Source organism: Ailuropoda melanoleuca, chromosome 7 (genome assembly GCF_002007445.2).
Source record: "Ailuropoda melanoleuca isolate Jingjing chromosome 7, ASM200744v2, whole genome shotgun sequence".
NCBI classification, from domain to species: domain Eukaryota; kingdom Metazoa; phylum Chordata; class Mammalia; order Carnivora; family Ursidae; genus Ailuropoda; species Ailuropoda melanoleuca.
Genome location: NC_048224.1, coordinates 503,824 through 518,724, shown reverse-complemented (window position 1 = coordinate 518,724; position 14,901 = coordinate 503,824). Strand labels below are relative to the sequence as shown.

Below are 14,901 nucleotides of genomic sequence, written 5' to 3'. Positions count from 1 at the left end.
CTTGTGTTCTAGAGCTTTTGTTATTTCTGATGAAAACTCAGCTCATATTCCTTTTGTTTTTATCTTTAGATTTTAGCAGCATTACAATATGCCTCTGTGCTTTCTTTACATTTATCCTGCTTAGGGTTCATAGGACTTCAATCTAGGCTGATATCTTCTCACTTTTGAAAATTCTAGCTATTATATTTTCAAACATTGTTTTCACCCTTCTCTTCTTTGGGAACTTCAAGTACATGTAATGCACCCCTTTTACCAGGTCCCATATGTCCAACAGTCTTTTCTACTTTTTTTCATATGTCAATTTATCCAAATTTTTCACTGACCTGCCTTTGAGTTCACTACTCCTATCTTCTGCTATTATTAAGCCAATCTAAAGAACTCTTAGTTTCAGATACTGTATATTTCAGTTCTAGAGTGATTTCATGGATTCCATGTGATTATAGATTCTAATTCTCATTTGAAATTCTCCATCTTCTCATCTATTTTCTTGAGCATTTTAATCATAATTATTCTAAAATCCCTGTCTGAGAACTTTTAATTATCAAGAACATATTTTATATATATATACACACACACACATATACACACACACACACACATATATATACACACTTTTTTTTTTTTTTAGATTTTATTTGAGAAAAAGAGAGAGAGAACATGCAAGCACACAAGTGGGCAGAGGGAGAGGGAGAAGCAGGCTCCCCGCTGAGTGGGGAGCCTGTCCTGGGCCTCAATTCTAGGACCCTGGGATCGTGACCTGAGCAGAAGGTAGATGCTTAACTAACTGAGCCACCCAGGTGCCCCAAGATCAGTTTCATTTTTATTGCTGGTTTTTCTTCTGGTTTTTGACTATGTGGCCCTGTCTTTTGGTAGTGTTTTTGGCTTCATGGCAGGATAAATATAAAGAAAACACAGTGGCATACTGCATAATGCTGCTGAAAACTAGAGATAAAAACAAAGAGAATATAAGCTGAGTTTTCATCAGATACAATGTATGCTAGAATACAATGGAACAGCATCTGAAAACACATATAAAAAAATTCTCAATTTAGAAATCCACTTCTAATGAAAACAGGTTACAAAAAAATGAAGCCAAGATAAAGATGTTAGCAAACCAAACCTCAGAATTCAACATTATAAATATAAAACATTAGAGGAGGCTTCAGATGTTTCTGTACCATAAGGAAGGAGCAATCTTCCTTCTGCTGGAGAGATACTGTGGTGGTTTAACATTTTATTCAGCAACTATGCTGATGCAAGGCTTGTTTATAGTCTTGGTGAGATTTAGTCTACATATTTGTCTTAACCATCCACAGTTTTCAACTAAGAGAATTTTGTATACTCTGTGGGATCATTCCACCAGTGATCCCCAAATCCATGTTTGCCTTCTAAGACTGCTGAAAATTCCACCGTGCTGTTTACTTACATTTTTAGCCTCTTGCCCAGCAAAACCCCAGTGTTTAGCAAAAGTTTTGTGAGGAATACAGGCCATCCCCATTATCTGCCCAAAGTTCTGATTTCTGTCTCCACCACGCTCCCAGTTGCTTTCAATTAGATCTGCTCTGCATCCATAATTAGCAAAGTTCCCAGGGCAAAAAGCAACTATAAAAACCAACTGTCTTCTAAGGTTCTTCCCATTCCAGAGTCCCTAGGCCCTGGTAGTTCTCTTTGCCTCTCTGTTGCCTTCAAACAGATGATAACAGTATTTGATCTGGATCTTCTAATTGTAAAAATGCTAATTACTGCCAGCTATTCCATCCTACCTGGAAACAGAAACCTTAAATATATTTAATTAGGTGCTTCAATAAATATCACAAAAACAGTTTCAAAACTAGAATTATTTTTTCACTCATTTATCATTTTAGCTGGGGGCTTACCACACCCTTGTCTTCTGCACAAAGCTGATGAAACCTAAATCACACCAAAAACATGAATATTCCTTCAATACTACATTTCATTTGAACCTAATAAACCAACAATTGTAAAATATATTATTTAATACTACCAAAAAATAAATTGGCCTACAATGGGTAGTCTAAGAACCACCCCCAAAGTTGGTACTCTAGATGGAAGCCAACAACTATAAGATACACTATTTTATGAAATTATAAGAAAGAAAAAAGTCTGAAATAAGGTGTCTAAGAAGGACCCTCAAAGCTAGGATACCAAATGGTCTTCTCAGAGTTTAGGATAAATGATAAATTAACCACCTTGCAGGCAGAGACAGAAAATAAACATGCCTCTTTCAATGTTATCACTGAGTTAAAGGAGGAAAAGTACCCCAAGAATTGAACCACAAAGGTATGATTCATGCCATTCTGCAGATATGAATTCATACCACCTGAAGAAGCTTAGAGATTTTAAGTTACATGGTACTCCAAGGTGCCTAGCAGAAGCAAACTCAAATCTCTGAAAGAACCCAACTTCATTCCAATAGCAATTTTAAGATACATTTTGAGATGTTAAAATTAAAAAAAAAAAACCTGTTAATCTCAGATTCTGTGAAATACTCTATTTACCAAATACTCATTATAACTTGTTCCTAGAACATGGCCTGGCACACAGCAGCCAACAAAAGTCAGGGCATTAATGTTTCAGTAGTAGGACAGGCAGAATAATAGGTGCCACAGATGTCTAGGTCCTAAGTATGGGAACATGGGAATATTATGTTACAAGGCAAAAGGGATTTTGTGGACATGATTAGGTTAATGACCTTGAAATAGGATTATGCAGGTAGCCCAAGGTAATTACAGGGGAACTTTAGAATAGTCCTATACGTAATGTTAAAAAGGGAAGAAGTGGGCAGCGGGCCAAGGAATTGGAGGGTGGGGGCCTCTAAAATCTGAAAAAGGCAAGGAAACAAATTCTCCTTTGGAGTCCCCAAAAAGTAACACATCTTTGCTGACACTTTTAGCCCAGTGAAATCCATACAAGACTCCTGACTTACAGAACTGTAAAATGGTAAGTTATCTGTTTATGCCACTAAGTTTGTGGTAATTTATTACAGCAAGAATAGGAAATTACTCCAAGTAGGCCAAGAGAGACAAATGTCAGATGATAATCAATACTATAAAGAAAAATAAGAGTAAGGAAAGAGCTCAAGGAATCTATGCCTGGCATGTGCATATATAATTTTATACAACACAATCAAGAAAGATGTCTTTTGAAGTGATGTCTGATCAAAGAACCGAGACAAGAGACAGAGCAAGCCAAATGAGTATCTGTGTGGAGCAGAACAGGCAGAGGGAACAGCAAGTGCAATGGCGCCAAAGCAGAAACATATTTATATATATATGACTAAGCTCCACAAGGAGGCCAATAAGGTGAAAATTCAGTGAGTTCTGATTTATAACTTGATAATGGACACCAAAGTTGTACTGTATAAGAATGTTAAAAATATCACTAAAGAGATTTGATGATAAATGAGTATGGATAAAATTTAGTAAATAAAGCCCTATAAAAAAAATGGCACTGAACATAAAGTACATCCATCCGTTCAGTTTTAGCTTTAGATAAATTATTTTCTTGTTATAGAAATCAAATTCTACTTATATCTAAACTAGTATAACTTCATATGGTATTAAATGCAATATGCATCATAATAGTAACTGAACAAAGTATTTTGAAAATGGATTTAAACTCCACAAACTTTTGTTCTGAATTTTCTTCAAAGCTAAAATAGAAACAGAAAATGACACTAAAAATAGAATTTGATCATGAGACAGTTTAAGCATATTCACTTTTTGGTACTCACAAATTTAAAACAGAGGGACCCCTGGGTGGCTCAGTCAGTTAAGCATCTGCTTTCGGCTCAGGTCATGATTCCAGGGTCCTGGGATGGAGCCCCACATTGGGCTCCCCGCTGAGCGAGGAGCCCACTCCTCCCTCTGCCTGCCATTCCCCCTACTTGTGCCCCCGCCCCTCTCTTTGACAAACAGATGAGATCTTTAAAGAAAAGAAACAAGCATGAACTTTAACTCCAAGTTCCCTTATCAAATATCCTAGATTAAAAATGATGTCCTATATTTATTTCTCCTTTTGTACCTTCAATATAGCAATAGAGAGTGTATCAAAGCTGAAGGTTAGTTATCTATAAAAGTCTAATAAAACTCATAAGCCTCTGGGGGGACAGATTAAAAAGTCACAAACTAAACTCAGGAATAAAAAAAGGAACATCACAATAAAGACTGCACATTAAAAGATGAGGTTAAATAAACTTATGACAATAAAATTTAGATAAAATCAAGTACCTAAAAAATAAAATTTTATTTCAAGAAATAGAAAATTAGAGTCTCCCTATCATTACAGAAATTGAGCTAATCATAAAAATCCTTCCCACAAAGAAAGCTCAGCCCCAGAAGACTTTACTGAAAAGTTCTACCAAACAGCCACGAAAAGGACAAAAAAACTTCACCAAAAGACAAAGAATATTCTAATTATTTTATAAAAACCGAATAATTTGTGAAGGACAGCTAGACAGGAAAACTAACATGCAAATTTTACTCATTAACACAAATGCAAAAATTCCACACAAAATATTGCCAATGCAAACCCAGGACAGCATATTCACAAAATGCTTATGTCAAGTACTATAGTTATTGGTGAAGTTTTGAAAGGTTTTTCTTAGAGGTAAGGGAGAAAAAAGATGCCTGTTATTACCACATCCTTTGAACAATGTACTAAAGGGTACCTGGTGAATTAAAAAAATTAAAAGACAAAAATGTCATAATTCAGAGATGATTACAATCATAAAAATTCCCCCCCAAAAATCTACATGTAAATTAAAACTAATAAATCTAGTAAGGCTACTAGATCCAAGATCAAAGGTTACTTGTATATCAGTGACCCCCACCCCCAAAATTGCATTTATCGGAACAATAAGTAATACCTAAAGTTAAGTAAGGATAACAGACTCATATATGATCAGATCTCTGGAGAATATTAAATCAAGTTCTACCATATAACTGCCATCACTCAATTATTTTGAACGTATAAAAACACGTTATATGGTTCAACCTAATAAAAATATGAGAAAAACACATTAAAGACCTAAATAAATGGAGAAAAAGCACATTTCTGGGTTAGAGTCAACACAGTATATTAAATTCCCAATGGTTTTTATGTTTAAATTACCAGGATGGTTTGGAAAACTGAAATGAAAGCACACAGACCCAAGAAAACAGAGAACTACTGAAGAACAAGGTAGGAAGCCCTGTTCTGTCGTATTATTAAAATGTGGAACTGATATTAGGATACACAAAATAGACCAATGGTACAGAATGGAAACCAGATGGATGCATCAAATTACATACTTGATATGAGGTCATACTGAGGACCAGTGAGGGGAAAATGGGCTTTTTTTATAAGCGCTACCAGGAAAAATGATTATCCATATATATCAAGGGAAGTCAAACCCTTACCTCAAAGCCTACTTCAAATGGATTAAAGACCCACTAAAGAAAGGCAAAAACACAAAGCTTTTTTAATAATGGAGAGTATCTTAATGCATTTTGGGTAAGAAAAGTTTCTCCCCTGCCCACTCCATGTTTTACTCAGATATAATAGACATATACTGTGTAAGTTTAAGGTATACAACATAACGATTTGATAGATGTATATACTGAAATGATTACCACAAAAAGTTAACTTCCATCACCTCAGATAGTTGTAATTTCTTTCTGTGATGAGAACTTTTAAGAACTGCTCCAGCAACTTTCAAATATACAATACAGTATTGCTAACTATAGTTACCACGCTGTACATTATATCCCTGGAGTGTAAGTTTGTACCTTTTGACCACCTTCACCCATAGCCCCCACTCCCCACCCAAACCCAGAAGGTTTAAGACATAGCATGCATAAGCATCAGGAGGAAAAATTTAATAAACTACTTAAAATTAAGACTATTATTCAAAACATGAAAAAAGCTATAAAAGCAAAAATACTTTCTCTACACATAACTGAAATGGTCAAGTCTTCATAATTAGAACTCTTAAAAAAAAAATCAGTAATACAGACTAACAACAAAACAATGTTTGGAACAGGGTCCTCACAAAAAGTATCTAAATTTGCCAACAAACATAAGGTTATCAATCTCGTTAGTAGTCAAGGAAATGCAAATCAAAACCGTAATGATATACTATTTCATTATATACCCCTCTGCTTAGCAAAAATTCAAGTGTGACCAAATTAAGTGTGGATGAGAATGCAGAGCAATGGGACCTCTAATACTGCTATAGAAGTGTAATCTGATAGAGCTACTTAAACCCAGCAATTCTACCAGGCAAGATGCAGCCTACAAAAACTAATGCACATAAGCAACAGGTATGATGTCACGACAGCACAGTTTGTAACAGCCCAAAGCTGTCAACAGCAGAATACATTAAGACTTTCATTCTGCTGTTTATCCACTCTTTCCAGTAAAAAGATTTCTAACCATGGAAAAAAAAAATCCTATCCACAGCCACATGCCACACTGACTCCTTTTTAAGCTCTTATGTCCCTAACACGTCTAGTAAAAACTTACATGACAGAGAACATAATATTTTACAGGACAATGTGTTTTACTCTTTGGGATAGCTATCACGTAACTGTTCTCTCTAGTGAGCCAATATTTGACCATCGATAATTTCCACTCAATCTTAGTTCTAGTCCCTAAAGCCAGGGTGCTCCTCTCTAACTATACTTTAGAATCACACAGGGAACATTTTTTTTAAAGAGCAAGCTTTTTTTTTTTATTTTAAACTCTATGCTATTGAGTACTGTTATCTCCTCCTATCATATACACATGCTGTATTGTACTTCTTACACTCAAGTACATTATATGGTCCCCTATATAACCCATTTATGTATAGGCCTTTTCCTTTTCTTCATGATTTGCATCCATATCCAATTTTCAAGTTGCTTAGAAGCCTGAGTTACATCCTTACCTGGCAACAAAATCATACTTTTGTTTGTAGAAAGTTCTGAAACTGCTTTCTAAAATATAAGCTATTTTCAGCACCTCACAACATTCTTTTTATCTTAGGAGTTAGCAAACGTTTTCCATGAAGGGTCAGAGAGTAAATAGTTTAGGTTTGCAATCCAGGGGGTCTCAGCTGCAACCACTGAACAATGCTGAATACAAAAATAGCCATAGATAATGCGTAAATGAAGGGCATTACCATGTTCCAGTAACTATTTTCATAAAAATCAGGCAAGCAGTGAGCTGTAGTTAACTGACCCCTACTCTGTATTATTAATCATAAGAAGATACTTAATCTGATTTATTATAATATATCCATTATATTTAACATATAATCCACATTATATATCTATTCAATATATTATATATAACATATAATAATTCTATTAATCAGAACTTGACAAGAATCTTAGTGTGGCTGCTTCCTTTTTTTTTTTTTTTTTTTTTAAGATTTTATTTATTTATTTGACAGAGAGACAGCTAGCGAGAGAGGGAACACAGGCAGGGGGAGTGGGAGAGGAAGAAGCAGGCTCCCAGCGGAGGAGCCTGATGTGGGGCTTGATCCCAGGACTCTGGGATCACACCCTGAGCCGAAGGCAGACGCTTAACGACTGAGCCACCCAGGTGCCCTGGCTGCTTCCTATACACACACATACACAACTGCCAGGATTGTTCTAGAATCCCCAATGCTCGACAAAAATGTATTCATAAGAATTCCTTCTAAAAAAAAAAAAAATACAGCAAAGCACAAAATTCATATATGAAATTATTCACTTAAATATTGTAAGAACTACAAACAATTTAACAGACTTTAAAAAAAATAAATTAGTGACTGTTCAACCAATAAACTCTATTCAAAAGAACTGGCCACAGGATGAAAAAAGATGGCAGAGGAGTAGGGGACCTTTTCTTCAGCTGATCCCCTGAATCGAGCTGGATATCTACCAGACCATCCTGAACACCCACAAAATCAGCCTGAGACTAGGAAGATACATCTGGATCTCTACAAACGAACATCTCTGGCACTGAGTATTGAGGTACGAAGCAGGGAACCATGAATCTGCACACAGATATCGGAAGATAAATGGAAAGGGAGCCCCGAGGCTCGGGCACCGGGAAGCAGTAGCCACCTGCACCGGGGAGCGGGCCAGATTTGCGGACCGGTACCCACGAGAAAGCAGACCGAGACCGGGAGCTCGGGAACGTGGGCACAACCGGACCGAAAACCAGAGCTCTGGAGGGCTCACTCAAACCAGACTGAAACCAGGACATCGGGAGCGTGAGTGGACCAGACTGAAAACCGGGAGCTCCAGAGCACGCACATGAACTAGACTGAAACATGGTGCTCGGGAGCACGTGCGACCAGACTGAAAACTGGAGCTCTGCAGCGTGCGCAAACCACACTCAAACAGGGAGCTCAGGAGCGCACGTGGGAACCCAGGGCAGCTGGCGGTGTTAGAAGCACAAAGGACACAGATGTGCCAGCCCTGGGAGCGGGGGCTGGGAGAGTGGCTGTGGGGCGCACAACCCGGACGTTGCGGGGTTTTTAGCAGCACTGACAGAAACAGAGTTAAAGTGGCCAAGAGAGCTCAGTGGAGAGTGGACTGCGATCTCTCTGTTCTGAAACAGAGGCTAGGATACGGCCACTGCTGCTCTGACTCTCAGAAGAGTCACAGAAAACCGCCAGGGAAAGCTGCCAGAGAACAAAAGCCCGGAAATACCAGCTCACAGGGTGCCCATCCCCATCCCCTCTCACAGGGAACAGGGAGACTCTACCCAAATAGGGTTGCCTGAGTATCAGTGTGGCTGCCCCCCTCCCCCCAGAAGGCAGGCTGAAAAATCAAGAAGCCCACATCCCTAAGGTCCCTATAAAACAAGTGCACACTGCCTGGGTCCTGGCAACCTCTCCTCATCAGAATGACCAGGAGAAGGAATCCCTAGCAAAGAAAGGAGACAGAGACTGTGGCCTCTGCCACAGAACTGATGGATATGGACATAACCAAATTGTCAGAAATGGAGTTCAGAGTAACAATGGTCAAGATGATGTGTAGGCTGGAAAAAAATAGTAATGAAAATATTAACAAGAATATAGAATCTATAAGGGCGAATGAGAGTGAATCTGGGAGAAATTAAAAATGCTATGAATCAAATGCAGTCTAAACTGGATGCTCTGATGGCCAGGGTAACAAGGCAGAAGAAGGAATTAGTGAACTGGAACATGGGATGATAGAAAAAAAAGGAAAAATGGGAATTTGGCTTAAAAAAATCCAATCTCAAGAATGTAGGTTACGGGAGATTACTGACTCAATGAACCATTCCAATGTCAGAATCACCAGCATCCCTGAGGGAGTGGAGAAAGAGAAAGGTCTAGAAGAGATATTTGAACAAATTGTAGCTGAGAACTTCCCTAATCTGGCAAAAAAAACAAGCATTCATGTCCAAGAGGCAGAGAGCACCCCTCCCAAGATCAATGAGAACAGACCTACACCACGTCACATAATAGCACAATTCGTGAATCTTAGATCCAAGGATACAATCTTGACAGCGGCCAGGGTGAAGAGAATCCTCCCCTACAGAGGGAGGAACATCAGAATAAAGCCAGACCTGTCTACAGAGACCTGGCAAGCCAGAAAAATCTGGAAAGACATACTCAGAGCACTAAGTGAGAGGAACATACAGCCAAGGATCCTTTACCCAGCAAGGCTGTCATTCAGAATGGATGGAGAGACAAGGACCTTCCAAGACCGGCAGAAACTGAAAGAATATGTGACCACCAAGCCAGCCCTGCAAGAAATATTAAGGGGGGTTCTATAAAAGTAAAAAGTCCCCAAGAGTGATACAGAACAGAAATTTACAATGTATAGAAACAAAGACTTCACAGGCAGCACAACATCATTAAAATCATATCTCTCAATAATCACTCTCAATGTGAATGGCCTAAATGCTCCCATAAAACGCCACAGGGTTGCAGATTGGATAAAAAGATACAACAAATCCATATGCTGTCTCCAAGAGACTCATTTTGAATCTCAAGATACATCTGTGGGGCGCCTGGGTGGCTCAGTCATTAAGCGTCTGCCTTCGGCTCAGGGCGTGATCCCAGTGTTCTGGGATCGAGCCCCACGTCAGGCTCCTCCACTGGGAGACTGCTTTGCTTCTTCCTCTCCTACTCCCCCTGCTTGTGTTCACTCAAAAGAACAGAACAATCTAAAAAAGCTGAGAGCCTTTCCCTTAAGTTCAGGAACAGGACAAGGATGCCCATTCTAGCCATTGTTATTCAACATAGTACTAGAAGTCCTTGCAACAGCAATCAGACAACAAAAAGGGATAAAAGGTATTCAAATCGGCGAAGAAGTAGTCAAACTCTCTCTCTTCGCAGATGACATGATACTCTATATGGAAAACCCAAAAGAATCCACCCCATAATTACTAGAACTTTAGAACAATTTAGTAATGTGGCAGGATACAAAATCAATGCTCAGGAATCAGTTGCATTTCCATACACGAACAATGAGACTGAAGAAAGAGAAATTAGGGAATGGATTCCATTTACAATAACACTAAAAATCATATGATATCTCGGAATTAACTTAACCAGAGACGTAAAGGATCTATATTCTAGAAACTACAGATCACTCTTGAAAGACATTGAAGAAGGCACAAAAGATGGAAAAACATTCCATGCTCATGGATGGGAAGAATAAACATAGTTAAAATGTCTAGGCTACCCAGAGCAATCTACACTTTCAATGCCATCCCGATCAAACTACCAATGACATTTTTCAAAGAACTGGAACAAACAGCCCTTAAATTTGTGTGAAACCAGAAAAGGCCCCGAATCGCCAAGGAAATGTTGAAAAAAAAAAAAAAAAAACAAAGCTGGGGGCATCATGTTGCCGGATTTCAAGCTTTACTACAAAGCTGTGATCACAAAGGCAGTATGGTACTGGCACAAAAACAGACACATAGACCAAGGGAACAGAATAGAGACTTCAGAAATGGACCCTCGGCTCTATGGGCTACTAATCTTTGACAAAAAAGGAAAAAACATCCAGTGGAAAAAAGACAGTCTCTTCAATAAATGGTGCTGGGAAAATTGGACATCTATATACAAAAGAATGAAACTTGACCACTCTCTCACATCATACACAAAGATAAACTCCAAATGGATAAAAGATCTCGATGTGAGACAGGAATCCATCAAAATCCTAGAGAAGAACATGGGCTGTAACCTATGACATCAGCCACAGCAACTTTTTTCATGACACAACTCCAAAGGTAAGAGACACAAGAAAAAATGAACTTGTGGGACTTCATCCAGATAAAAAGCTTCTGCACAGCCAAGGAAACAGTCAAAAAAACTAAGAGGCTGCCCACGGAATGGGAGAAGATATTTGCAAATGATACTGCAGATAAAAGACTGGTATCCAAGATCTACAAAGAACTTCTCAAACTCAATACATAAGAAACAATTAAATCAAAAAATGCGCAGAAGATATGAACAGACACTTTTCCAATGAAGACATACAAATGGCTAACAGACACATGAAAAAATGTTCAAAAAATAGCCATCAGGGAAATTCAAATCAAAACCATCTTGAGATACCACTTTATGCCAGTTAGAATGGCAAAAATGGACCAGGCAAGAAACAACAAATGTTGGAGAGGGTGTGGAGAAAGGGGAACCCTCTTACACGGTTGGTGGGAATGCAAGTTGGTACAGCCACTTTGGAAAACAGTGGATATCCCTCAAAAAGTTAAAAATTGAGCTACCCTATGACCCAGCAATTGCACTATTGGGTATTCACCCCAAAGATACAGACGTAGTGAAAGCAAGGGCCATATGCACCCCAATGTTCATAGCCACAATAGCTAAATTGTGGAAGGAGCTGAGATGCCCTTCAACAGATGAATGGATTAAGAAGACGTGGTCCATATATACACTGGAATATTACTCAGCCATTAGAAAGAACGACTACCCAACATTTATAGCAACATGGACGGGAGTGGAGGAGATTATGCAAAGTGAAATAAGTCAAGCAGAGAAAGATAATCATTTCGTTTCATTCATTTATGGAACATAAGGAATAGCAGGGAGATCGGTAGGAGAAGGGAGGGAAGAATGAAGGGCGGGTAAACAGAAGGGGGAATGAACCACGAGAGACTATGGACTCTGGGAAACAAACAGGGCTTCAGAGGGGAGGGGGATGGGGGATTGGGATAGGCTGGTGATGGGTAGTAAGAAGGCACATATTGCAGGGAGCACTGGGTGTTATACACAATGAATCATGGAACACTACATGAAAAACTAAGGATGTACTGTATGGTGACTAACATAATAAAAAATTAAAAAGGAAAAAAAAGAATTGGACACAGAAAGATGGTGATAATATTTTCCTATATGTAAAAAAGTAGTTGTGAAACAATGCATGGTAATTTATCACTTGAGTGAAACACTAAAATATATATATTTTTAATTTTACTTATTTGTTTGTCAGAGACAGAGTTAGGGAGCACACCGAGGGGGAACGGCAGGCAGAGGGAGAAGCAGGCTCCCTCCTGATTAAGGAGCCTGATGCGGGAACTCAATCCCAGGACCCTGGGATCATGACTTGAGCCAAAAGCAGATACTCAACCAACTTAAGCCACCCAGGCGCCCCAATAAAAGAATTGATGATGGAAACAGTGGAGAAATTTGGCATTTTGAGTGATATTTTACATTTTGAATTCTCTTTACTCAGCTTGTTAAATTCTGTAAACTGAAGAAAATTAGTATAAAGGAAAATTTCAGCTAGTCTTACAAGTATAGCAGACAGCTGATTAGGTTGATATTCACTGCTATTATATCACCATAGCTCCTCATAGTAACCACAGCTATTGAAATGCTTTTGTATATTACCTATAAGAAACCTATGAAGTAAGCAAGGATTTCTTGAATAAAATATTCAGGTACTTACAAGATGCTTTCAAATAACATATCCAGCATTAAAGCAGTGATGGACATTTAAGGGCCATCCTTAATACAAAAATCTCAAGAACGTATTTTAAAAAGTTCCCCTTTAGTACATAAATTTCTAACTTTCATAGATTCCATTTTTGTTTTTTAACTAAGGAACATGTGCATAATACCTAAAGATTATATTCCTTGATTACTTCAGTAGCTAAAGGACATCAGCGTAAGTAATCTTACCCTAAGATAATATTCACACGAAGTTCTTTTTTGGTCCTTGAGATTGTCTTCAATGTGGTAATTTCTGCATCAAACCAAAATCCTCTATTACCAGGATTTTCTACAGAGTAATTAACCATTACCACATCACCAACATTTAGTTCATTCCATTTCAAATTGGTTCTAGCTCGTGGTCGAAGATCCTTGACATTTATTTCTACCGTACCACTTTCTGGATATCTGAGGAGAGAAAAAGAGAAGAATCACAGAATGCTGCTTATGATTACTACCAAAGACTAAAAGCAAATACATAAAAACCTAAACATTCTTGATTTCACTTAATTGGTATTTTTTTCATGATTGTAACTGCCAGGATAAACAGTTTTTGCTAACAATTTCATAAGACATTCTTTGCTAGATTAAGAGGTAGGAGTAGGTAAAAAATACGAGCTCTTCTTGCTGCACATTCTAGCCTAAGCTTAAAAATTACTTTAAGAGAACTAGATGTTGACCTGTTCTTGAGCTCAGAAATCAGTTCACTGAGATCTGCTGCTTGCTTTACACATAAGAAGATGAACTTAGTACATTTCAGTATATTTCATAACCTCCATTTTTCCTTACAGGTAGCCATGCAGCCTAGTAATGGCAAAAAGAAAAAAAAAAAGTGGACCCATGTGAAATAATTCTAGCAGAATCTTGATTTTGTGTTTCTAAAGGTAAGCTTAACTTAAAACGAAACCTGATCCAAACTTAAAGCTTTAGAAGTTTCCTAAATTTTAGGCCTAACTTCTGGTATCAACAAGCCAAAGAGAGCAATGAAACAGTAACAGTTGCTACAAAATTAAGACCTGTTACCTTTATGTATTTCTTGGTAGCAGGGGGACAAAGAAATGAGTGAAGTCTGGTTCCTATTCTTGGAAAGCTCAATCTGTTGGGGTAGGCCAAACTACCAAAATGGTGTTTCTCAAAGTATGAGCCCCAGCCCAGCAAAATCAACATCATCTGGGAACATGTTACAAATGCAAATTCTTTGGCTCCACTTCAAATCTAATGAGTCAGATAATCTGGGAATGAGGCTCAGCAATCAATTTTCACAAAACCTGTAATTGAAAAGCATGTTCCAGTTTGATAAACCTAGTGTGCTATAAGAATAAATATCATACCCTAGTGTGACAGTATTAAAAAGGTAGAAACGAAAAGACCATTAACCCTTAACCGAGTGGCCTGCTCAAAATGTAAGTGGGTCCAAAGTTGGAAGCAGCTCTAGCAGGAAAGCCTTGGTTCTTCTCGAGAAACCAAGAACTGTGCAAGCCTAGGACGCTCACAGTACACATAACTCATTTAGAGTAAATGGGTATAAATCCTAGGTGGGATCTTTAGTTTTATCACCTTTAGTTAAATCATCCAATTTAACAAAGTCTCTTCATATTTTAGTTAATTGAAAAAGAAAAATCTCGGGATTAGCAAAGGGTCTCAGAATGGATCTGGTCCATTTTTCCCTTCTTATGCCATAACTCCCTTCTACCACAAGCCTTCCAAATAAGCATGTAACCTCTGCTTGGACAGTAAGTGATAAGGGGACAGTTTTAACCCTCAGAAAAGCCATTCTATCTTCATACTGTTCAGACATAGGGAAGAGAAAATACTTGATAGTGGATCAAACATAAGCTTTGGAACTCATTTTACGCCTAAGTCCCACGAAGAAATTTATACACTGTTCACAAAAGACCTAATACTGGACAGTCTAAATGTCCCTGCCACCCTCAATA

The 14,901-nt window shown here is 38.2% G+C and overlaps 1 protein-coding gene across 5 annotated transcripts in view; it reads right to left on the bottom strand.

The window, feature by feature from the left end:
* Positions 1-14,901, bottom strand: part of UHRF2 (ubiquitin like with PHD and ring finger domains 2) — a 97,162-nt gene that overhangs the window by 46,759 nt on the left and 35,502 nt on the right. For all 5 annotated transcript variants that reach the window (XM_019809755.2, XM_019809754.2, XM_019809756.2 and 2 more), the window contains one exon: positions 13,154-13,372. In XM_019809755.2, the coding sequence (XP_019665314.1) occupies positions 13,154-13,372 (219 nt within the window). The remainder of the gene's footprint in view (positions 1-13,153; positions 13,373-14,901) is intronic.